This window comes from Aphelocoma coerulescens, chromosome 2, assembly GCF_041296385.1.
Source record: "Aphelocoma coerulescens isolate FSJ_1873_10779 chromosome 2, UR_Acoe_1.0, whole genome shotgun sequence".
Lineage (NCBI taxonomy): Eukaryota > Metazoa > Chordata > Aves > Passeriformes > Corvidae > Aphelocoma > Aphelocoma coerulescens.
In genome coordinates this window covers 50,101,700-50,127,190 of record NC_091015.1, presented here as the reverse complement: position 1 = coordinate 50,127,190, position 25,491 = coordinate 50,101,700, and the positions used below count along the sequence as shown (strand labels likewise).

Here is a 25,491-nt window from a genome sequence, read left to right as displayed (position 1 = left end):
TAGTTACTTAAATGTTCATGTCTAGAAATATTTGACTATTCTGCTGTACACTTCATACCACATTAGCCAACTGCTCAAGATTTTCTCCTGTTAAAACAGCCAAAGTCACTTGAACATTGTGGACAGAAGCAACCTCTGATTTTGCATAAAAAAAAGAAGTGGATATAATGAAAAAGTAATGAAAAAGTCAACAGAGAAATCACAGATTTGCACAGGTTAATGAAGTCATCCATAAATGTGTGCTTGTCTCCTATAATTTGAATTTGCCATCCACTCTCTAATGTTAGTTTTCTTATTTTGACTTTACAGGAAGCCTAATTCTAGCTTTCCTTGCTTCTTGTCCATGGAGAGGGCTCCAAATAAAAGACTGTGGTTTCTTGGCTATGAAGCTGTCAGCCAACCAGGTCAGCAGAGATCAGCCACCGTGGTTAAAATGCATGGAACGTGCACGCCAACACATGGGCTGGACACTATGGAAGAGACACTAGAGCAGTCACCCTAGAAATGTCCACTCCATGGATTCTGGTGGAACCAGGCTTACAGGACAATGCTTCTCTTCTATGGTTCACATCTTTATTTATGATTTCTTGGGAAACCATAAACAGGTCACCTCACCCAAATTATATTGACTTGACTTGAAGTTTGCTTTGCACATGTTTTTTGTAGATATGTAACTTCTATTGAGGCCTAAGGTTGTAGTTTACTTTTCCCTTATTTTTTAATACCATTACAGAATTCTCACAAGCTAACAACATTAAATAAAGCCCAAACCAACATGCTGTCTTTTTCAGAAATATCTACACTGGAAAACTTTTTATGCCTTACGATGCATTTCAGAAACAGCAGCCAGTTTCTCTTACTCCTATCTTGTAAAATCCTGTCACAGCACTTCTATTCTCTCATCCAGTGTCTCTGGCACATGTATACTTATAAAATAGCAGGCAGATTCCACCCCTGAAAACAAAAATGCTGAGAGAGACATTGGGATAAGAACTCAACTACTACTCAGCTGATGTGAAATAATTCCACCTGATGAGAGAGACTTAAAGATTTCACTCCCCTGTATCACAGAAATCTGCCAGGAGGACAATGCCTTTATCAGAGAGCCTTGAAGCAGATTGTCCTTGTTCTCCCATAGAGCATAGCTCCATGACATCATATATCTGTGTTTGGAAAGCACAGTAGCAGCTATGAAGAACATCCAAACTGTATTACCTTCTCATCCAACAGAAAGAAAGCAAGTTTTGCCAGGAACAGTACTAACACAGCATGATTTCTGTTTTGACTACCATCCCCAGTCCATGATCTGTAACCCCAGCAGAACTTTGACAGTTATGGAGACACTGCCAGCTTCATTAAAGTGGAGAGGTGATGGCTCAAAAGCACATTCGATGCCTTACAAATATTGATGAATTAATTGCAGGACTGAAGGAGTCAAGGAAAATGCATGATCTGAGCTTTTCTTTAAAGATCTGGATGAATATCCTGATGGGTATTCTTAATTATAATGATTACATTCAGTGTGGTAATACAAGGAAGTGAAGGAATACTAGGAAGTGAAGATGAAAACATAATCAATCCTAAAGATAAAAAAAAATCATGAGTTACAAAATCACAAGACTAGCCAGACAGATGATGGAAATAAAGGAAGGGAAAAAACACAACCAACAAAAAAGCCCCAAGCAACCAAAAAAACGACTTCTGGGTTCTCCGTTACTTGCCATTGCTGGCTGTACTCTTAAGACTGCTTTTTGAGACATGTTTTGAAACTTTGGCCATGAGCAGGAGGTTTGGAATTATTGTCTAACTAAAAAAAATGAGAAGATAAAAAGAAAATAAATCATTGGGATCCAGGAGGTGGATCTTCAAGAAAAACAGCTGTATTGTATTACTCATCATTAAATCACAGGAGCTGGCAACACTGCAGATCACCTAGTTACTCCCATCATAACACCTCTGGGGTAACCCTATGAAACATGTATTTTCAATTTTTCAGTTGCAGCTGCCATTTCTAAGTTTAATGCCATCTGAGCTGAAATGGAGTATCACTCTGGTACACGCACCTATATGTGCCATGTGAGTATGAGCTCACAATGTTCACATTGTCTTGGACACTGCTTTGGGTGCAGTGCTTTATCTGAACTATGAGTTGCCCCAGCAGGAATTCCATGGGTACAGGACTTTTATGATTTTGTGACTGTTTCTATTAAGATTAACAACAGTGATTATCCAGAGTGCTGAGACAGCCTCTGTAAAGCCAAACATGAGCTATCTTTTACGTACAACTAAAATATGTCAGAGGAAAACAGGTTCCTGTTTAACTATCCCTGTGGCAGGACTCCAGGAAACCACATTCCTATGGATTGTTTTGCAGAATCTCTCAGCCGCGATCTTTATCATACATAGTCACAGATCACTGACTACCATGGAGCACAACAGCTGCCTTAGTCAGTACTTAAAGTCATGCCTTTAAGTGTACTGACTGCACTTCTTCCAAATTTCAGCCTGTCATGTAAAGGCTTTTGCCCATCATATGAAAAAAATGCAACTCACACCTACCACACCAAAGAATGATTTGGTGGGCCCCACAGGCTTTTTTCATGTTTGTGTGACCTACAACCTGCTCCTCAGCCATGACTGAGAAGTGTGCTAGAAAGAAGAGAGCAGACTAGGTAAGCCATGCTGACCAGCTAGACCTAGCCAGGAGTAGATTTGCCACCCCTAGATGAGGGAAGGCCAAAGTAGAACAACTGGTTCATAGCAGGAAAGCCACTGATGAACTGCACTGAATTTGGGAAACCACCATTTCCTACCTACCAGCAGGCAAGGTATAGGGGAAGGTACATGCAGAGGGAGAAAACAAAAGGAAAAGGAGCAGGAGTTGGCAAACTTCGTTTAACTTGCCTCTGCAGTAGAAGTGCCTGGCTTTTAACAGCAAGTGGAACTGGCAAAACTTTGCTTTAGGGATTGCTGCAGGCACTGACACAGACACAGAATCAAATCTGGCAGGAGCGGGGGGAAGGGACACAACCAGAAAAAATAAGAGAGGGAACAGCACACTAAGCTGGAGATCCTGAAGATGAAAATAATTTTTGTATTTAAAGCATTAAAATATCACTATTTTTATCACTATTCCCAAAATGAGTGATCATTAGCAGTTTTAATCATGGGCTGGGCTCTTCTCTCTGGTACAGGGCACAGCAGTGCCTCAGACATGCCTAACAACAGAGCTCACTGTTGTGACTCCTGACTGACAGCAGTGCAGGTGAGAGGAGACTCCAGCTCAGCACTTACAATAGAAGTGTGGCAGCATTCTGAAAACATTATTGTGATGCCTCAAATAATGAGATGGATTTTCACCTGCAGCTTTTTAACTTGCAGCTCTCTCCCACATTTTCTGGGCACTATTTAGCACTCCATGGTTGGAAGAACAAAAGAATACTGTCTCCAGGCAAGGAGGCTGAAAAAAATATAAATGATGGCTTCCCATAGGGCACTTAAATGGACATTTCATCTTCTCCTGACTTTAACCCACAGCCTCCCTAACACAGCCAGTAACAGCACACAGCACTGGAGAACCATATGTGATATAACACAAAGTTCAATTTATTCAATTATGACTACAGGGTCTAGGTCTTTTTCTGCATAATGCATTACGTTTGGAATTTACTGGAAGTTGTCTTCGGTGGTTAACCCCTCCTGGGACTCCAGATATACAGTGGACATCAAGTACAACAATGCTCATCTGGCTCTCAAGATTAGCAAAAACAGCTTTCCTGCCTTGTTGGAATAAGCATGATTCATAGTTCAGAACTGACATTTGCATAACTAATTCTGACCTGTGCACTAAGAAGCATATCCTGCATTTAAATCTCCCTTTTTATTCTCGTCTGCTCAGTGAAAGCTGCCATTACTTCACTTGAAACAGAGCTGAAAGAGTATAAACACTTCAGCTTTGTACAAATGTTATTTTTCCAACTTATATGGTCTGAAAATAGACGGCAGTCATTCAAGAATAATACAGTTATTCCTGTGATATTTTTTCATAACAGATGAGTCTCTGTGGAAGACCCCCTAACATTTAGAATACACATAATTAGGAACAATTCTGACTCAGAAAAACACAAATGTAGCTCCACTCCCTGCTACAGAACCTCACTAGCACAAACCCATGAAACTGTATCTTCTACATAGCTAGAATGGAGTTTCATTCATATCTCTTCCTTCAGCCAGTTAATAAAACCTGTTTATAGTAACATGCTTCTCTCCACTCTTGTCCCCTCAACAGTCACATCACTACCACCAACCTACTTCAAAATATGAAAGGGCTCTTAATTCTTCATAATGGCAATGGGGAAGGTGAATCATTTGCACTGATGGGCACACATACTCCCTCCAAAAGCTTAATTTATATTTCTTCCCATTATGCCTCTTACTACAAAAGTAATGAGGAACAGCCACCTTAAAGAGTAATTTACCCTGTTTTCAAGGGTCTATTTATTAAACTCCCAGTTTCCAACAGGGAAATTCAGAAGTCCACCCAGTACAGGTGGAACAAAAACTTATTTGCTAAAAATGCTATATGGCTAAGCTATTTCTGTGAGCTGTGAAGTATTCCATAGAAACACATCCTGGCACCTCAGTTTATCTGCAAGGCTACTGAATGTGCTCAATGTCACATGCAAACTGAAAAGCCCACAGGATCACAAAAGAAATTGATCATATTCTTAATGTACCAGAGCTGCTTATTGGGAGGCATCGCTTTCTTAATTACAAGCAGTCCTAAATGTCTGTCTTGGGATACCTGCTTAATGCAAAGCCAACCTTGTCTGGCTTTTTAGGTGCATCCTCACTGGACAGGCTACAGGTGGGAGGAAAGCAGAGAAGTTTTTAACTTTATGTCTCAGGTCAAGGGAGTGCATCTTCTGCTAAACTTCTGGGCAGCAGAACACATTAGGATCTGTGGTACAGGCAAAGACGCCGATTTCAAAAGTGTTAGGAGCTTCCTGCTAAACTGTATTGCCAAACCATGCCATCCTTCCCATGGGGAATTGCAGTTGTTGTACTTGTGATGGACAGAGTCGGTGAGCACATGGGTACAACAGTTCCAATTTTTCCCTTACAGTGACAACTGTGGTGCTGGCCCTCTGCTGACACCAGAGTATGCTGTGCAGATGGAGCCCTGTCCTCAGCTCCCACAGACCACTGCACCACCAAAGACACACAGAAATCTAAAATAGTAACATATTTGCTTAGCCAAACACTCACAAATGATACTCCTACAGGGCTTTACTCTTATTTAGTATAAGGCCTCATCATGCCTAACTTTCTGAATGGCTTCAAGTAACCAAGTGTTGGCCTGGCATACACACAGCATCACATGAATTTATTGCATTAAATTAAAAGGATGGAGGTTTAAAATTTTCATGTGGATCATCAAATCCTGTTAAAGCTGATTTACTTCAATACAGGTTGTATTAGGAACAAGTCTAGTCAGACTCAAAATTGAGAATTACTGCACATATAAGTTGTTGTGGTTTATTCAATTACTTTTAAATCAACTGTAAGCTCAAGAGTTCTGAATTCTGTATGTGGAAAAAGCTTTCGTGTTACTTGATTATCTACCTGCAGCATTTTCAGCAGTAATAAGGAAGGCTGGATAGACAGCAGAAAATCATCTCTTCCAAATGCAAGGTGGAAATTATTTAAAGACTGCTCTCTACACTGGCAGCATACAGAAACTCAGGTGGCAAAATGCCAAATCTTTCTCCTGAAACTACAGCTAACTCTCACTAAAGTTAACCCTTGCTACAGCTAAATTCTTGCCAAATGTGTATCCTCTACTGTATTCAAAAGAGCGCACTAAGAAAACTAAAACATAGAGGAAACTGTGCAAGTAACACCTAGAAGCTTCTGTGGCTTACCAAGAGTTAATACAGGTAGGCAGATGTTTATTAATACTGTTTATTCACTCAGGAGACTGGCAGGCACTTGCAAACCCTCTCTGGTCTCAGAGACAAACCTCCAGGAAACGTTATGAAATATGTTACTTTGGGGGAAGACTTTTGCTTGCTTTTTAAAGTAGTGAAAATGAAGCATAGACATAAAGACTGTGACAAGTCACACAAAACAGGAAATTCAAAGTTACGTCTGACTCCCACAGGTTCCCTTTGATACAGACAGGTTGCTTGGTGAATCAGAAAAAGTATCACCCCTGTATTTGCCATTTTATGCTTTTAACTCTCATTTTTATTTGCTTTACTAGTATGCCCTAAAAACTGCCGACACACACTCTCCTGGCAGGTTTAGAAGTCAGAAGGCCAAACCCGTGTTCCCTTCTGAAAGGCTCCTGCCACATGCAGCTTTACAGAGCCCTCATCAGATCCCTCCTTTGGAGATGCCACTGCAAAGGCCCGCACACACACCTCTTCTGACATCTTATTTTTAATGTTCCTTTTTGATGCAAGGAAACAACATATTTTGTGAGCAGCAATTGTCTGCCTCATGGAGAAATCCTCAGACCATTTTCAAAAAAATAACAAATTTGTTTCTAAAGCATTGTGAACACAAAAGATCTTCCCTTTTCCCCCTTCTCTCTAGTGAGGCCATAGAGAAATATCTGCACAAAGAATTTTGCAAAAAACATCAATCATTCTCCCCTGCTCATTATTTGTTCACATCCTTCACTGCACTTTCTCCTTCCTCCCTCAGGAATCAGACCGCACCTTACCACACCTCCCTCCCCCGCCAAAGGCCAGCCTGACCCAGAAGAGTTCTCCAATCTATACATCTATCTGACAACACAAACACAATGAAGAATGTGGTATGAGGAGCGGCAACCCACAGCTGGGGTAAGGCAAAACTGCATACTTCAGCTGCAGTAGCACTGTCAGGGGCTGAGAAAAGTCTCTGTGGATCTACGGCTGGAGCTACTTCTGGGAAAAGGTCAGGCTGCCCGACATGCCAGGGACGTGGGGGACCTGCTGTCTGCTGCTGTCTCCAACCCACAGACTGCTTTCAAATGTTAGGAGATGTCACAGCCCTTCCAGGAGAGGAAACAGGGGCTCTGCAGTTAGTCTTTTTGCCAGGCATCATCACTGCAAGGGCAGATGGGATTTGCTTAGGACTCATCTGCATGGGTTATGACACTTTGGGGAGTACTCCAAGGATTGATATTTCTTCCCAGACTTCAGCAGAAGCACATCAGGCCTCATAGTTGTTTAAATCCACTGTAAAAGTAGACTGGAGGTTATTTTGATTCTGAAGTATAGAAAAAGAACTTTTGGTGTCTCAAGTTAACATTTATGGGAGACAGAAGACAGGGACTACCCTCTGTCACTGTTTCTTCAGCAGTACAGAGACCTATCAGATGCCTCCTCTTCACAGGATGCTGAAAGAGTCAGAGCAGGCTTGTTTTAAGAATATAATTTTTTTAAGAGGAAGGGTATAAAAGGGACAGAGATTATGTGAAGCACATATATCCTCTATCTGATGTGAAACATCTGATTTTGCTGCAGTTCTGTAATGTGAACACAAAAAACAAAATTCAACCAATCACTCCAATTCTGCTTTGTTTCAGGGAAAAAGTGTGATGAACATTTACCTGAAACTGCTTCTAGTCTGGGAAAATACTCTGTAAACCCAGACAAAAGTTCTACCTTTTGTTCTGAAACTTTTGCTGAACTGCAACTCATATCTCTGATTTCAAAGATCCTGATTCAAACTACAACTCCTTTCTCTGAACTGGAATCAAGATCCGGTGGACCAAAGAACAAAACTTTAGTCAAACAAAGCCAAACCTAAATAAGGGATTTTGGATTAAGAAAAAAAAAAAGTAAATCAAAAGCAATCTTAAAATGCAACACGGTAACTGGAATGGGCTGCATCTGTTCAAATACCAGTTTAAGTGTCACATTTACAAGTAGGAAATACTTCAGAATTATGAAGCACAAGGGGCAGAAATAGCATGAGTAAGACATAAAAAGATTTTATGTACAATAGCATAGTTTGGAGCACACACATTGCAGGCCTGCCATTCAGTATTTTAATTTCACCTAGGCAGAGGTATTTGAACAGAAGTTCCCCACTCTTTTTCCATGCACTGGCACTTCACAAGTGCACCTTTTGTGTCAGCTGCTGGAGCGTGTTCGAGCCCTGAATTAGGGGGTGCTTTGTGCCTTGAACCAGAACCCACATTCTTTGAGCATGATCTCAGCAACCTCAGCCAGGATTGGAGCTGACAGAGCAAATGGGCTTTGGCCACAGCTCCTAAGGCCATCTTAAACAGGAATGAGGTCTGCATGGCAAGAGTCTCTATCCTGTACAACAGAAAACTGCATGTGTGTACACCAGTTGCTGCTGAACCAAACCAGAATTTCCGTGGTATTTTGTAACACTCCAGTAAGTGTGGGGAGAAGCTGCATGCACACAAAGACTCACAGCTGCCCAATCAAAATAAGCATTTAAATGGAATAACCAGACAACTGTGCTTTCAAACTTGCAATCGTTACACAGCTACATAAATCAGAGGGATTTATAAATATTTGTTTTTCCAGATAAAAGGAGGATATTAGCGGGATTTTTTTAAAGTACGTTCACTGCCACTATCTGTCCCTCCCAGCCATAAACAAACAAACAAGGAAACAAAAGAAAAACAAGGATGTTATGCATGCAAAAACTGTAGTCACAATTTTAGACGGGAGGATTTTGGTTTAAGCTTAATATAAAAAGACAGCTCACCAATGTAAGTAGCATGAAAGACCTCATTTTGTTTGCTTTTTGAAGACCTCTGAACTTGAGGAATATTCAAGAGATATGGAATTTAAGTTAAGGCACACCCTCTGACTAGAGGATGCTATTATGGTACTAGTTGACAATATAATCTACGGATTCTGGTAAGACAGAATTCTATGCAGTTTCTTCCTCCAGACCTGAATATAATCCATCCTTCCTAGTCTATTTGAAAAACTGTTTCCAAATAAGAAGACTCATTTAACAAGTCCACATCCTTAACACACACAGAGGCTCCTCTGTCAGCTGCTGATGGGCAAACATGTTTATGCGGAAGCTCTGCTCAGAGCTCCTTTTTACTGTGAGAAGCCATTTTCCTTCAGGAAAATGGTGTTTATGAACCATTCTGTCCCCACACGGCAAGTTTTGAATGACAGATCCAGGAAAACAGTATTAAAAATAAATTACTCTCTTTCATCATCCATCAGCTCAGCTAAAAGAGTAAATCAGAGGAAAGTTAGACACAAATGTAATCTCTTAGGAGTAGAATCACTTTGAATAGATTTGAAGAAAAATACATATCCTTCTCAAATTCAGTAGCTTGGGTGGTTATATTTGTCTCTGTCAAGTTACATGCAAAGAAGCAGAATAAGAGAATTCAATGCCCTGGGGTTATGCTATCTTTATAGATGCATCTAACTTCCACAGCTATTAATAGGAATTATATACTGAATATTGAGAAAAGGGCATGTGCATAAAACCACACACTTCTAATGATATTCAACCTTAGGAAAACTTTCTTTTTCTGACTTCTGTTGCAAAGACCCTACTGCTGTAGCACCCTGTTAGTGAGTGACCAGACTGAAGTATCTCTCTCAACAAAGCAGCATCTCCTTTGTCTCCCAAAGGTAAATTTGCTAGCATATCCCCCGGGTATTAGCTGTTCCTTTTAATGCATTTGCAAAGGACTCCTTCCAGTTACCTTTGAGACTGTGAATCACTAGCTGGCAATACCACCCTGCTGAAAGAAGGGCAGGAATAATCAGCTCCTTCATTTCTATTTGAGGCTGAAATTTTACTGGGCTTAAAGGAAAATAAAAGCCATGAATGCAACCAGTCCATTCTGAAATAAATAGGTGTTTCACCCTTAAATACCTCTCTTGAAACTCCACTGAAAGGTCCTTATCTTTGCCATTATTTCTAAATCACTTGCAAAGCATTCATTCACTATACTATAAAACTGAGTATTTTAAGGACACTTACATCTATGTGAGTGCATGGTCCACCCACATTAAGAAAAATTAACCATGGACACAAAAAGCCTGCACGTAGGAATACAACACTTCTCATTCCCTACAACAACACATTACTCACTGCTTGCAGCAGCCAGCCCCCGCCAGGGCTTGCATTACAATGTAAGCGGAGGACATTTCCACATTAGGTGCTGCTCAGCAGGAAAAGACCTGCCAGTCTAAAATGTTTAGTCTACCTGCCTGAAGATGTGTGAGGGACTGCAGGCTCTTACACTTCGTTTATGATGAGGTAGAATATAACTGTAAATTTGAAATGTACACATCCAGTTGGATTTCCAGGGTTCTCCCCTCTCAGTTGCTTTATGTAATAGTTGTTACTCTAATCCACTATTTCAGTCCTCCAGCTCTATCTTCAGTCATTCTTAAGACCATAATCTTTCACCAGGACTCCAATACAGCATATACACTTGCAAGTGTGTTTAAAAGAAACATTGCAAAGAAAAAACTAATTTAAGTCTCTACGAAACAATTCCTTCTATTGAAGAGAACGGCTGGGAAGAGATAAGACAGAAGCACAAGGGCAAGCGTATCAAGCAGCAGCTCAGAACCTACCACTGCCTCTCAATTTTCATCTGAATACCTCAAACTTCATCCAATTATTTCAACCATTTTTTTTCTAACACGTGAGAACTGTGAAAAGCAAAATATGATGACACTTCACAAATTTTCAAATGGTGCAGTTGATTTCTGGCACAGCATAATGTTCCTCTGCTACTACATAATGTTCCTGCTACTGCAGGACAGAACATGTTTACTGTCACATATATTAGTTAAATTTAATAGGATTAGGTCTTCAGCAGATGCTGTGATTTCTGAATGTTGCTATGTCAAATTATACTCATTGATGTTTAATATTTTAGAGTCATCAAATGTTTCTGGATATTGGTCATCATCATCATCCTTCATCTGGAGGTCACTTATTAAACTGTAGAAATCAGTTAGAGTCTGTAATGCCTTGATCTTTTTAATCAAATGCCAAGTGAACTAATAACTACGTCATGAAAATACTATTTCAACAACTGTCATTGAGGAAGCTGTGCATAACATGGTCACAGCAGCCGAACCACTCAGCATTCCTTTAAACACCACGAGCCAGTTACATGCTTTGTTATGGTGTCTGGTGGAACTGTTCAGTGACACGAGCAGCTCATTCTCTAAAGCTGTCACTTTGGCATTTCTCACAAATACTGCACTCATGTAGAACACAGCATGTTTTTAAGTGTTCTCATAAGGCAAAACAATTCCAAGCTTTCCAAACACAGTAATAACTTAGACTATACCAGAGGAAAGGGTTCCACAGCAATAGACATTTTTTAAATTCCTTGGATGTAAAATTTTATAACTCATGCATATTTCAAATATCCCTGAACGACAATAGTTAGCAGAGTAGTTTAACTGTTTTGTTACTTCTGGAGATGCTAGTCCTAATTCAGAGAGGGATGTGAGTGATACCAGCCTGGTGGTGGTAACCTGCTGCATCACAGATTCAAAGGTTGCAACAGCTCTATGACTCTGGATGGTGTTCCCAGTCTGACCTTCTGAAAGTGACGCCACTCCACTCAGCTAGTTTTGCAAAGCCCTAACTTATACAGGTATGCATTTAACAAGCCAAACCCTATCTTAATTTAGAGATTCACACTGCAAAGTCCATCACATCCCTTGGCTGTACTCTAATAATAAAGTATCCTGTTTGTTAAAAATGCACACCTTGTGTCTGGGGTGGTTTCATTCACCTACAGCTTTCATTTGTCAGAATGGATGCTTTTTCACCTTTCATAATATCCTCCCCCACAGAGTCTAAAATATCAAGTTAGCACAGCTTAACACCTTATTTTCCACCAACTAACTGTGGCAAACTTCCACGTGAGCTCTCCTGCCTACAGCTAAGCATTCTGGCAGAGCAGATTAAGCTAGGTTGCACCACCTTACCTTTGCCTTGAGGCAAATGATCCCAGTAGTGGTGTTTATGTTATGTGTGGTATCTTAATAAGGCATGGCAAAGTGCCTGCATATCTGACCAAAACCATATCCAGCCAGAAAACAGCAGCTGTAGGTACAATTCCTAATTCTTCTGTTTTTCTTGTGCTCAAAACCACAACAGTCCATCATTTTGAAAAAGCAGGAAATCATTGACATTAAAACTCTTACCTAAAAATGCAAAAAAGATCGCATGGTTCCCAAAACAAAAAAAACCTCCTCCTTTCTTACCCACTGCAGGCCTAAGGACAATAGAATGGAAATTGATGCCCTGGTAAAAGCAAACTGTATCATGTTTTCAAAAGCACAAAATGGAAACTTAAATCAAAATCCACCTTTTTAAGGGAAAAGTGATGATTGTATGGCTAGTCTAAGTACTCATGCTCAGCAACAGCTTGGAAAAGCAGGTGTCAGTGTTTTCTATTTCTAGGTATGTGGTTATGATAGTGGTAAACGTGCCTTGTCATTTGTTTTCAAGGATAAGATACTTCAAATAATTAGTGGTTTGCTTCTAGCATTTGCTACCCACCTTCATCCATGAGGCCAGTAAGTTTCTGACTTCAAACCACCAGTAGGTACATGCCTGATAATCATACTATAAGTCACCAGACCAAAAAAGCCTAGTTAGGCAATGTGCAAATTGGCTGAACCATGAATAATACAGATGTGGACAACTGAGGGAAAAGTTAGGCCTTCAATAGTCAAACAGAAGTAAGTTATCAATGCTTCCATGTGCCTCAGCAAGCTCCTGGCACACAGCCTCTTAACCTGACAAAAATAGAGGAGAAAAAGAGTGCTAATATCTTACTGAACTTGACAGGGTGTTTGAGACTGTTGAGAATTTCTGGATGCCCTTAAGGCTTTAATCCAGAATTTCTGTAGAGAAAGAACAGTGGTTATGACTCTCTTTGAACCTCAGTTTCCCAATCGCAATAGACAAGTGTTGAAACAATCTCTGTTCATTTCCCACAAGTTCTATAATTGTCTATAGACAAACTGTAATTAACACAACATTGCATTATTTTTTGCCACATGTTAAGCAACACAAGTTGAAACTGTGGAAATACTAATATAAATGACTGCACTTAATGGTGGCATCAAAAATACAATGGATGAAATCGTGGGAAGCTGGAGATCTCTGCTTGGGTCTCCAAAGACTAAGAGGCTTCTCATTTCCTAGCTCACTGCTTTAACCATAGGCCAAGATGCTAAAGTTGTTCTTAGTTATAAGTCACCAACAAATCTTGTCTCCTTCTCTCATGTAATAGAAGGAGCCTCTAATCACTTCCAGTCTGTATAGGAGGAGCTTTCATGCCTAATACAGATATTTTGAAATCTTCTTTTTAGGGTCAAGTGCATATTTTTTTAAATAACTCAATGGGATATGGCCGAGTCTTCATTCTGAACCCCAGTTCCTGAATATTGGTGATTTAGCTGGATCACATTTCTGTTTTTCTTCATACACATTAAAATCAGGGAACATACACATACAAGAATCCTGAGGCTGCTTCTTGCACTAATAAATATTCATCATACCATTGTGGCCTCAGGGAAAAGTGAGGACAGCAAAGCCCCCAGCCAGACAGAAACCTTAAGGTGAAAGCATAAAATGTGAGAAGTAAGGAGTGTGTGAGCAAGAAGCTGATGGAGAAAGAAAAACAAAAATAAAGAAACACATTTTGGTTGTATTTTCTTTTCCAGAATAGTTTACCAATCTCTTCCTGTGGAAGGTCTTCCTTTATCTATTATCCAGAGTAAAGAGAGAGCAGATATGGCTTTAGTTACAACCAGACAGTGTGGTATTCCTGTTTACATGTAAACTTGGGTTAAGATAGCTCTGAAAGCCTCATGGCCTGGCACTGTACTTACCAGATGAGAATACTACAAAGGCAATAAAAGGATCAGCTTCCCAAATTTTTGACTTAAGGCATTCCCTTGTGGTAAAGTTGGGTGAGGAAATGGAAGAATAGACTGAGGGGAAGAAGGGAAATTCAATAGCCTAGAAGCATGTATTGCTGACCTAGTTGCTTTGTGAAGGATTAAATAAAGAAGCTTACGAAGTCATGACTATTACATGGTCCCCTCTGATCTTTTCATGAGGATGAGAAACGGTTGTTTTCAGTTTAGAAAGGAAAAAAGATTCTGTATGTAAAGTGTCTCTTTGTTGTGCTGTGAACTCCCTGGAGAGAGTATCAGTCACCCTGCAGGGGCTGGAATAATGAATGAATCCATCAGGGAACAGGCTTTCTTCTCCTGTGACATGCTTTGGGGGACCACCCACACACACACGTCAACCCTTTCTCTGCGAAGTGCTGCCTCTAAAGCTTTCCCCTGTCTCAGCCAGTAAGGATCCTTCATCCCAGAGCCTGTCATTGATGGAGTTCAGATACTCTCAGGCTGAGGAGTGACATGACCATGGGTCTCCCACTTTCAGGGCAAAAGCTCTAACCACTGTAGGAAAAGGAGGCAAGGCAACCGTGAAAATTGTTAACAGGAGCTGTAGGGAGGTAGAAGGTACACAGCAGGGCAGCTGGCCTACTGCCACAGCACAGTCACTGCAGAATCATAGATCTCCTTGTATGCCAGAGACAAATGAGAAGGGTAATGGCTGCATGCTGGTGGGCAGAACTGGTGAAAGGGAATAAAAGATCAACCACCACCTGCAAATGACAGCTCTTCTCTTAAAGTCTCCGTTGGTTCCTGACTGCAGATTGACGAATTTGTTCAAAATTTTGAAAAATCTCATTAAATGCTTCCCATTAGTGAAACACACGAAAACTTACTTCTTTACTTCCTGCACCGTTTCTGTAAGTTTCTCAAGAAGAATGGAACGCTCTGAAATCACTACCCAGTCACGTTAAAGGACAGCCTAAGATAGCTACAGGGCTGAGAGCGGAGCATCCCAAGTGGAGCCTGAATTTGCACAGTGGATACTAACTGCATAATGAAAGAATATTTTAAGAGACTAGACAGTTGGAGGAAAAAACTGGGAAAGGAAAAAGACATAGTTACATCTATCATATTTCCCCAAGCACACACTTCAGTGGCCGGAAGCTATTCACCTATACAGCTGGCTGCAGTACTTGAAGGTAGTCTGAGTCCTGATGTAACTATAGCTCCACATTTGCTCCAGCCACAGAGCTCCCAAAGCCTATGGGAGTTGGTCAGGACAGCCTGGTAACACTAAAATCAGGAGGGCAGCCAAAATGGTAAGAAGTTTAATCTTCCTTTGAGCACTAAGACCTTTCCTAAATTTCTTGAAGCTGTGCTAGCCAAACCACTGATGTACGGCAACTTTATACAACAAGTTTTCAGCAGTATCTAAGCTACTAATTAGGCTTAGGGATCAGACCAGATCAGTATCTCAAGACACACAAGAATCCTGGATAGGTGCTTCTGCTTTCTTCCCCAAAAAGAACCAGAAGAGATAACCCATTACTAATCATCTGTGGTCTGCTTCAAAGTTTGGCCCCTTGTACAGCAACATTAACGATGTGCTTATATTAGTTAGTGAGATGAAATCTACAAAATTGCCACATTATCATCCAAAAGCCCCAGGCACCATCAAACCATGCCAACAGGTGATGTATAGGCATGATGAACTTAATCCCATGCTGGGCTGCAGAATCCACAGCAGGATAAAAACTGGAGGGAGATGGCTCACCTGCATCTCACAGCTAAAATATTTAGACCCAGGAGAATAACAGGTCAACACTTGATAAATCTAACTGAACCCCCTTTTCTAAGTCAATAAAATGACTACCAGCCCACTTATGATCCTTCTGAGTAAAATGTTAAACAAAATTAAAAACCACATCCACACTCTGAGGAGGCCTTTGTCCTTTAGTCCTCATTTCTCATTCTCCACTTTTCTTCCTTACTAACTACACCAGCACTAGAAGCTTATCAGTGATGAGGGAGCTTCAGTTTTCATACATCTTAGGAAATGCGCACAAGTGTTTGCAAAAGAAAGGCCTGGTCTTGATGAGAAATCATCCTTCTTAGATATTTATCCTTTTTTGGGACTACCTATTACAAGTAAATTCATCTGCATTTTCCCAAATTCCCCTACCATTACTCTTCCTGAGCAAAAATCCTTAATGATACCTTACAAGAAGTTTGGAAGTATTCTCTTTCCCCTGACTGCCTGCAATCTCCCGTTCCTAATCTTCTGAGGGCTTCAAAAAACTGCAGTCAAATTACTCTTTAGCTCCAAGAAAGAGAACCAGATCACTCTGGCTCCTGTAAGACTGATACCACAAAAGCCCCCTCAAGGGAATTACAGCCTCATAACATACAGTTGCCCATTATTTATTCTGTGGCCAGATTCTGCCAGCTGGTATAAATCAGGGCAGGTTCCTTGCCTTCAACAGAGGAAGCTGATTTATGCCAGCTGACAGTCTGGCTGCACGCGTTCCACTTGCACAATGCTAGTTTTTAAAGAGACCTGTTAAAGTGCCCCAGGCACGTAAGAACCACGCTTGGGTCTTTACTTGGAAAATGCTGCTCTGAGGAATAGAACTGTGAGACCTTCCTGCTGCTCTCTGGGTGTACTGTTCAAATTCACTTCTTTTTCCAACAGAAGGAAGTCTCAAAGCCCTGACAGAGCCACCACGACCTTGGGAACAAATACAGATTTTCTAATGTCCCCTGCACAGACCAGTTTTTTTAACTGAGCTTTAATGCTGCATTAAATGAAGCCCACGGGAATACCAATGCAATGTTTTGGAGGAACCAATCAGCTGCACAGAGGGCTGAGTTGATCTTTCAAAACTTGTATTACTGGTAACTACAAACACACTATAAAAAAATCACTGCCTGAACTTACAGTGTTGGCTGCTTGATAAATCTTTCTTTTTTTACCTTAAAACCTCAGGCATCTACTTACAGAACAGGGCAATAGCTCATTTGAGGGTGTGGTCTGAAGTGCTTGGATACAAACAGAAGATAGCAGGAAATAGAAGACAGCTTTCTAATACCTCTGGTTTCAGATTGCCATTTGAAAGGCACAATGTTAATCCCAGGTGTCACTGTAGGGATGTCACTGCTGGGCTGTAAACTGAAGGAGTCTTTAAGTGTGAGGAAGCAGACTCTTCTATCTGTTCCTGAAATCTATTAATTTCAGTAAAATTTTTGCCAAAATACTACTCTGGGTGAGCAGAGAACTGGAATCCTGGAATCAGACTAACAGGACTGTTAATAATTAAAACTGTGGTTCCTTTGCATGACAGAAATTTCTGAATACAGCTTGTTAGTATGCTATGAAACAAGGACTAGAAGACACCAGCCATTCAGAGCACTACCATTCCCACCCAACAAGGAGCAAACAAGCCCATAGCTACAGGTCAACCTTAAAAACGCTTTCAGGAGCATGTTTTTCCTGCCCCACAAAGTGCTCCAAACATTTCATACATTTTCACACACAACAGAGTGAAACTAAAATCATTTGGGGTGGCGGGTGTCGGGATGTCTGCACATTCATGCCCAGTGAGAGAGTGACAGCCCGCCAATATCCTGGGGAGAGTGCATAGGGGGAGCTCCAGTTTCAAACGTGCATTCTGTGAGTCAGGCCCGCCTTTCTTCCATTGACCAGTGATGATTCGAATTATTGATTAATGATTATTTCTCTATCTTTCTATATCAGAAATTCCACTGCGGACTATGGAAGTAAAAAAAAAAAAAAGAAGGAAATGTTTCCTGATGAAAGTTTAATGGAAACTGGTACATTTCCACAAATTGTTTCTGTTTTGACAAATCAGCATTTTCCCACGAAAAACAGTGTCAAAAACTCTCAACCAGCTCTACTTCTAACCAGACTAACTCAGGGATGGATGCCAGCAGGAAGTTCTTGCTAAATACCAGTTGTTTGAGTAAAGGAAAACTACTTCTTCCTGAGACAATCGTCCCAGAGGTGAAAAGACTTTAAAATCCATATGAAAAGAAGGACAGGTAGTTCCAGCTGTAACAACTACAAGAGCATTCACAGCAAGAGAAAGAGCAAGGAAATGGCATATTTAAAAAAAATATGCACAAACATGGACAAATCAGCAACTGTATTTCCCCTGACACTGCTAATGTTACTGTTTCTTAAAATCTAGAACAGTTGCTAGAACTTTGCAGAAATGCAAACAAGTGGACATTAGTCCATATGAACTGCTGGGCAGAGCGCCTAATACCTGCTTCCATTTAAATTCTGCTTAAATCTCTAGAAACTAATGGACACATACAAATGATGAGCATGTTGTCACCAGGAAAAATAGAATTTAGCAATTCCTGGTGAGATTTGTTAGTTCTAACTACTCCTCTGGTTGAGATTCCATCAGCAGATGATGTTTGAAGCAATTTTCTCTCTTTACATATCTTACCCTAAACATCTGTACACAACTAAAACTGTGTTCTTTCAGGCAGTAGGATATAAAATGTTGTACTCAACAAATGCCAGTGCTGCTGCTCTGTCGCTATGCCAGAGTGCAGACATAATATGAAAAACAACTGTTGAAGACTTAGCTGGGTCACTGAGAAGCCAATTCTGCAAATGTTTAGTATCAACTCATTGCTTAAGGTGGCATTTGCCCTGTCCCAGTGTGTGCACCCACTCCTTGCTGTAAAAGCAATCTATCCCCTGTAATAAGATTCTCCACTGTTTCTTAATATACCTGCCAGTGAAGTCAAACTTCAAAAGGACTTTGTCTGTCAAACCCGACATATTCTTTCTGATTTATTTTAGTCTATTTTAACCTTCCAGAATAAGAGTTCATAGAAAAGCACAAGTATTTTTTCACCGCCTTTTATTTTATTCTTGAAACCATTTCATAAGGGTTTAAAAAACACTTCCCATTATCCTGTAGGGAAAAAAAAAGAAAAGAAAAGAAACAAAACCCCCTCTAACACCAACAAAATTTAAGGCTAAAGACCTATTAAGTAACCCAAAATCTCAGCACTAACTCTTTTAGACTAGGATTCAGCCAACTTTCTTTTTGGTATCAGGACTGGCTCTCCACTATTTCATGCTGGGAATCCCTTGTACTCTCCAAAACCTTCACAGACTGGTTGATATCTCAGACAATTTTATTGATTTTGTAGTGCTCTGGCAACACAAACTATCTAATGATCTAATGTCCCTGGGATGTGCCTACCTGGGCATTTCCCCTGATCCTATGTGGCAAAGGGGATGGTGCTGTAGTTTGCCTCTGCTTGTCAGGTGCACAAGGGCTGTGGGAGCCATGGACAAATCAGGACTGCAGCAGCCCATGTCCCTCCTGCTGATCCCAGGACCACAAAGGTGGCTGGAAGCCCTGCCTTTCACTGTGGCACCAACGCTCAGCTGTAGCCACACCAGCCAGTGTGGAGATTGCACAGACCACTTTCAGATCAAAATCTGTGATCATGTTCCATACCTAGCCAATACAAATGCACCCTGCTATGCAAGATCCAAGAGTAACAGATTGGGCCCAACCAGTTGGTCTTGCCCATTTTGGTAATACTGAAAGTAGGGCACAGCTCTTCTGAGGTCAGAGAAGTGACAGTGAATGCTAGCAAAGTGCATATGGCACATACACACATTATTGAGACAAGAGTTCCTATGCCACAAATGCAAAAAATATCAAAGTATCACTTTAAAAATATCTAGCAGAGGAAATATAAGCATCGGAAACTCCAACAACTGGTGCTACAGCAATACTATGCTCTTTTTTTTTATCCCCTCAAAAGAGCCAATGCTTTCTAAAAGCCTTTGAAAAAAACAAACTTGCAAAAACCCCCACAAACCAAACCATGAGAAATTTCCCTTCTGGTCAGAGCCTGACACCATATTTGCTCCTATGTTTGGAGGTAACCTTGTCACAATGACATCTTTTATCAGTCACCATTATAGGATGCTGCATCTTTGAAACTGCAACAATTCATCCCAGAAAGGAGTATTTCATTTCGAAGCAATGTTGTTTGACTAAATATAGGTCACATAATAGTAAGGGTTTACAAAATATAAGTGAAAAAATACTATGAATATGAAAAAATCTGAATTACTCCATTGCCTTTTTGAAATTACTTTTGAAACTGCTTCAGGAAACCTGCTATAACTCTGTGTAACTCTACTAATGCTAATGGAACTATATTCATTTGCAGCAGTTTAAGATCTGGCTCCTAAGTTTTTAATAGAAACCATTCCGATATGGAATTCACCACCTGAGTATTAGAGAAGCGTGTTTATGCCAAGGTACTAAAAACAGCAAGTAAACAAAAGTGTTTGTCAAAGTATTAGGTATAAAAGCCTTAGAATTCAAGGATACTCCATAAATAGAAGAAAATGCAATAATATCTCTGATGTGTTCCTACTTCCCTCCTGAAATACCTGGAAAATTGCCACCATTAATGGGGGGCAGGAATGTATTCTAGACTCAATCATGTTACAAGTGCGTTCCATCATGTTACAAGATGTTTGTTCTCTTACTTCCCTTTTGCAAATATCTGAAGCTCTAAATTTGATTTCCATACTATAAAATTAGCTAGCTATGATATGGCTTTTGAAATAATAGAAAATGATGCAAGTAGAGTTTGGCTGAATGGAGAAATTAGGCTCCTGATGTTCAGAGGTGAGTAATTATTACACAGATGATCCCGAGGAACAAACTTCTGGTTATGATCACCCAAAGATAAACTACAAATTCATATTCACTTGAACACACTAGCATCAATTTCTTATGTGGGCAACTGCTGGTTTGCACTGACATTAATTGATTAAATGCTCAAAAGATCATCCACGATCATTCAAGAAAATATCACACCTTGCCCCTTTACTCTATGCAAAAAACCTTCAATTACTTCTGTGTCATACAAGACACACGAGCATCTTTTTCCACGAGATCATTCCTATTGAACCTGTTCATGAATTTGTGGGTTTGTCCAATATCTTTATGGGAATGTGTCATTCTTGTCTAGTATTTTGCTGTGAAGAATGTTGAAATGAAATGTTAGCTGGTGCTTTGTTAACCAGCCAGCTGATTAGTTAGTAGGCATACCTGGGAACTGAGCTCTTCTGACACTGATATATCCCCTTTTATCAGCCTCACTATGCTGCTGAGTTATTACAATATAAGTAGCTCTTTTTTTTTTTCCTGTTTTGTTTTTCCCCAAGCATTTGGCAGCTCTAGTTTTCATTCTGATGCCAAATAACTACCAACATCCAAATCTCACACTTTCTGCTCCACAGAACTGTTGCTTTCTGATCAACTCTTCCTGCCATAATAGAATCCTATGGCACAATAGAATCCTATGGTGATTATCAAAACAGCTTTTGGAGCTATGGGATAGATTATCTGACAACAGGTCTACTCAGTTTTGGTTATTGTAGGGTGTAGATGAAGACGAGTATGAAAAATGCTGGAACTGTAACCAGTTTATGTCCTTTTTCCTCACTGGACCTATGACAAAAAAGAAGAACAAACTCTTGAGCCATGCCCGCTTTTAAAAATCTACCTGTAGTTTGAGACTGTCTATAACTGAGTGGAAAAAACTAATGTATAATAATAACATGAGATTAACAGAAGTGGAGCTCCTCCATTTAAAGTTTTTTGTGATGGGAATCTGCTAAAATTTGGGGCTGGGGTCAAAATAAAAGCCATTATTAGCTGAGTATGATTTATATTAATGAAAAAGTATAAAAAAAGATATTAAAGATTAACAAGAAGTAGCACACCTCAAATTCAATATAATTTTGAGCTGTATCTTGTTCTTACACTGTTTTTCTCTTCTGCCCTAAGCTTTCATGAGTAACTTTACAGGTATGCAGAACCTGTTGACTTTGACAGGGCTGTTAATGAAGCATGAAGTTATTCATAACTGCACATAGCTAGTGGCAGTAACTATTCAAGGGTTATCTGCTTTGTGTTATTATGTTTCAGCCAAAATTTGGGATCACTACTGAACATGAATGGACCAGACAGGAGAATCAGAGGGCCCAGATCAAAGTTTGTAGAAGCCCAGGTGTCTGCACACCTCACCTGAAGACTAAAACTAGATGTGCTATCACAAGACATCTTCACTAGTGTTTCAGATGCAGTTTGCTGCAATCTGCTGTTCTCTGTTTAGGTTCACCACGTGTACTGCAACATGATTTAGGGCCTAACCTTGATATTACAGATATTAATCCACAGTTGTGTGTAACTACTGGTAGGACAGAGACAGAAAGCTCTTCAGGGCAAGAACCTTGTTTTTGCAGCAGAATTTTAAACTCATAGTATATTATGAATTATGATATGAAGAACACTGCAAGCCACAGACCCCAAAAACCTATCTAAGGATGTCCTGGTAAGAGCAGAGTAAGGATTGTAAAGTGTCATTAAAAGTGAGTCAAACAACACGCGCACTCAGTGCTACAGGAATGAGTGCTTTTCAGTCCAACTGCTCACAGTCGCGGCAACACTCTGCTCTTGGCAGGAACTCACACGAAACCCAAGTTTTGGTAACCAAGTGCAGACCCACGCAGCAGCGGGCTCTGTGACCACGCACAGGCCCTCGCTCCGCGAGCCACCCGAGGCACCTTCCAGCCCTGTGACCGTGGCTGTGCAGGGACAGCCGGTCCCCAGCGGGAGCGGCGGTGCCGGCGGCCGGAGCGCGCTGCGCAGGGGCCGCGGGTTCCCCGGCCCGGCGCCCCCGGCCCGTCCCGTCCCCCTGCGCACGGGGCGGGCCGGCACCAGGTGCGGGAGCTGCCGCAGCAGCTGCGGCAGGGCCGGCAGCCGCCTCCCCGGCCACCGCAGGCAGCTCCCCACATGCCCTCTCCGGGCTCCTCCGGCCCGAGCTGCTGATTTCCTGCCCAATCCACTCCTTTCTCCCCGCTTTTCCCTCCACAAACGGACCTCAGCTTTGGCCGCGAAACCCCGAGATTCCCAGTCCTTTCTTCCCCGCTTACTCTCCCGCAGGGCCATCAACAAACACGCTCACCCCTCCCGAAATGTTTCCAGCCTCAAAACTTTCTTAGCAACCGTGTCCCCCGCCGCCCACGGCGGACGCCTGTCCCTCGCCGCCTGCCCCACTCCCGCCCCGCTCCGCCGCTGCCTCCGGCCCCAGCAGCTGTCAAGCGGCAGCGCGGGCCGGCGCGCACTTACCCCGGAGCAGAGCGGGGACCGAGCTGCCCATGAGCACCCAGAGGGAAAGGCGCAGCAGCAGCCGCCGCAGGCTCCTCGGCAGCCGGGCAGTCATCGCGGAGCCGGATCGGCGCGGCCGGCGAGCCGCGGGCGGGGCGCGGGGGCGGCGGGGAGGCCGCGGCGGCGGTGGCGGGGCTGGCGGGGAGCGGGGCTGCGCCGCTCCGCTGCTCGGGACCGCGAGTGACTCACTGAAACTTCACTTCGGCGCTGCAGGGGAAACAGGAAATCTTAAACTTCGCAAACAGCTGGGCAGGACTTTCTTACTCTTACAGTAGTTCCTTCTCCCCCTTCCCACAGTCACCCCCTCCCCTGCTCTCGCCCTTTTTCTTTCCTTTTTCTTTTTTTTTCCTTTTAACATGAAACCTCACCCAGTTTGGTGTCAATCATCTGCCAGAGGCCAGCCCCTCTCAGGTCTGGCTCTCCCACCACAAGCGCGGCGCGGCCAGTCCCGACGTGCAGTCCGGATCCGTGCGCCTGCCTCCCTCCGAGGCGGGGACCGGGCACAGCCACCCGCCCGGACCCACACCGGGACTTGCGAGGAGGCTCAAGGTCGACAGGAAACCGCCAGCTCAGAGGGCTCCTTTTCCCTGAGAGTTGGAACGGACCCAGTCGTGTCATTTGGGACATGGGGACTTTGCAGAGCTCCTCCTCGCATCCGTATCCCTGACCTTAATGATGCTGCTGCAGCCTGTTTCCTCTTCTGCAGAATTGGTATCGGAAAGAAGGACGTAACCCGCAGATGAACTAAAGCAGGGGGCAGGGGAGGTTGAAGTCAGGGTAATAGCAGGAAATGTTCACACAGACTGGCTGGGCACTCAGCTTGCAGATGTTGAAGCTGACTGGAACAACTTGTCACCTGCTTCTTATTTTGCTCCCAAATAGGCTGGTTGTGCACTCCTCTGTCTCAAATGCTGTGTATGTGACACAAATGAAATTTGTCTCCATCCCTTTGCAAAGGAACTTCTGCCAGAGATTTGGCCTTCTCTGCAAGGGGGAGATTGCACCTAGGATTCAGGGAGTAGGGTCACACCGGTGATGCCAGCTTTTCATGACCCAGTCAGAGACTATAAGAACCATTCAGCTTTAAACCTGAACAAGGCTTGAGCTCTCTGCCAGTATAAATCCAGCCACTGCATAGCCAGCAGTTGTACTGAGACCCATTTTCAGCTCAGTGTCTTCCTTCCTCTCTGAGTTAAATGGCTGGGCATTGATTGAAGGGTGATTGTTCGAATGTTGGTGATTTGCTTTTGTCTTGGTTACAACACTAATTAGAGATGCAGATCTGGGTATTTCAGAAAAAGAGCTAAGCCCTAGAGGGAATGTATGTAATTATGCTCTGAATGTCCCAGATCACCTCTGTTTGAATTTGGAAATGTTTGCATAAAGAATTTAATTGGCCTATAACAGACACTAAAAATAAAATCATTGTGATTTTATGTAAATTCAGTTTTAAACGCTCCCTAAATGCGTATTTTCACCATGAAGTCTCAGTTTATGGTACAAAGTCTCATAAACCTCTCCAAAAGCATTTTCCTCTCTCTTACCCCCTTTAAATATAGTCAAGATTCACGCAAACAGGTGGCAATCACCACCTTTCAGAGGTATGAAAAGTTGTGGGCCCCCTTTTGAGCACAGGCTGGAGTGTTCTTATCAGTTCCCGTGCACCAGCTCTGTGCTAGAAGGTGACTGTGTTTTCAGTATCCACTTAAACAAAAGCATTTCTCTACTCCCATAAGTATATATACTGTGTGCTGTACACTGCTCTCTCCTTGTAGCTGTCAAGTTGCAAGTGCCAAAGAGTTGCTGTTTGCTTAGAAAGTTGGCTGTGAGTGCTGAACTCTCCTGTTAGTTTTTGGTGACTAAATTCCAACATGAAAAAGAAGTTTAAAAGCAAATAAATACAGATTTATGTTACTATTCAAACCTGTCACGATCCAGGTGTGACTTGGCAAGCTGACCTCTGCCTCACTTGCATCTCTCTCCCTCACGTAAGTGCCATGGCTCTTCTCCCACACGAGCATATTCTGCCCAGTCTCTCTCATCCAGAGTCTGGCAGTAGGTGAGGGGCTTGCAGGAGGTGGAGGCTTTGGGAAGAGCTCTATTCAGGTTTCAGATAGGCTCAAACCCTTGCGTGCAGCCTGGCCTCACCACCCCTTCTCTCACATGAGGTGATAAGGCACCCATTATCCAGCAAGTGAGGAGTCTACTACAAGTGGACTTCAGGAATTTGATATTTCCATGTAAGCACTGCCTTTATTTTCACAGCTACATCATGCAGTGAGGATTGTGCTACAGCTGGGCTTTGGGTGTTCAGAGAACCTATGAGAGTG

General features: G+C 42.1%; 1 protein-coding gene across 3 annotated transcripts in view; it reads right to left on the bottom strand.

Moving 5' to 3' along the window:
• The window catches only part of TGFBR2 (transforming growth factor beta receptor 2), a 62,848-nt gene extending 37,654 nt beyond the window's left edge, over positions 1–25,194 (bottom strand). Inside the window, exons 1-2 of one of the 3 annotated variants that reach the window (XM_069007378.1) lie at positions 23,530–23,596; positions 23,123–23,368 (exon numbers count right to left, since the gene is read on the bottom strand). In XM_069007378.1, the coding sequence (XP_068863479.1) occupies positions 23,123–23,216 (94 nt within the window). In that variant the 5' untranslated portion in view covers positions 23,217–23,368; positions 23,530–23,596. The other 2 variants (XM_069007376.1, XM_069007377.1) reach the window with 2 other exon arrangements.
• Positions 25,195–25,491: the final 297 nt, after the last annotated feature.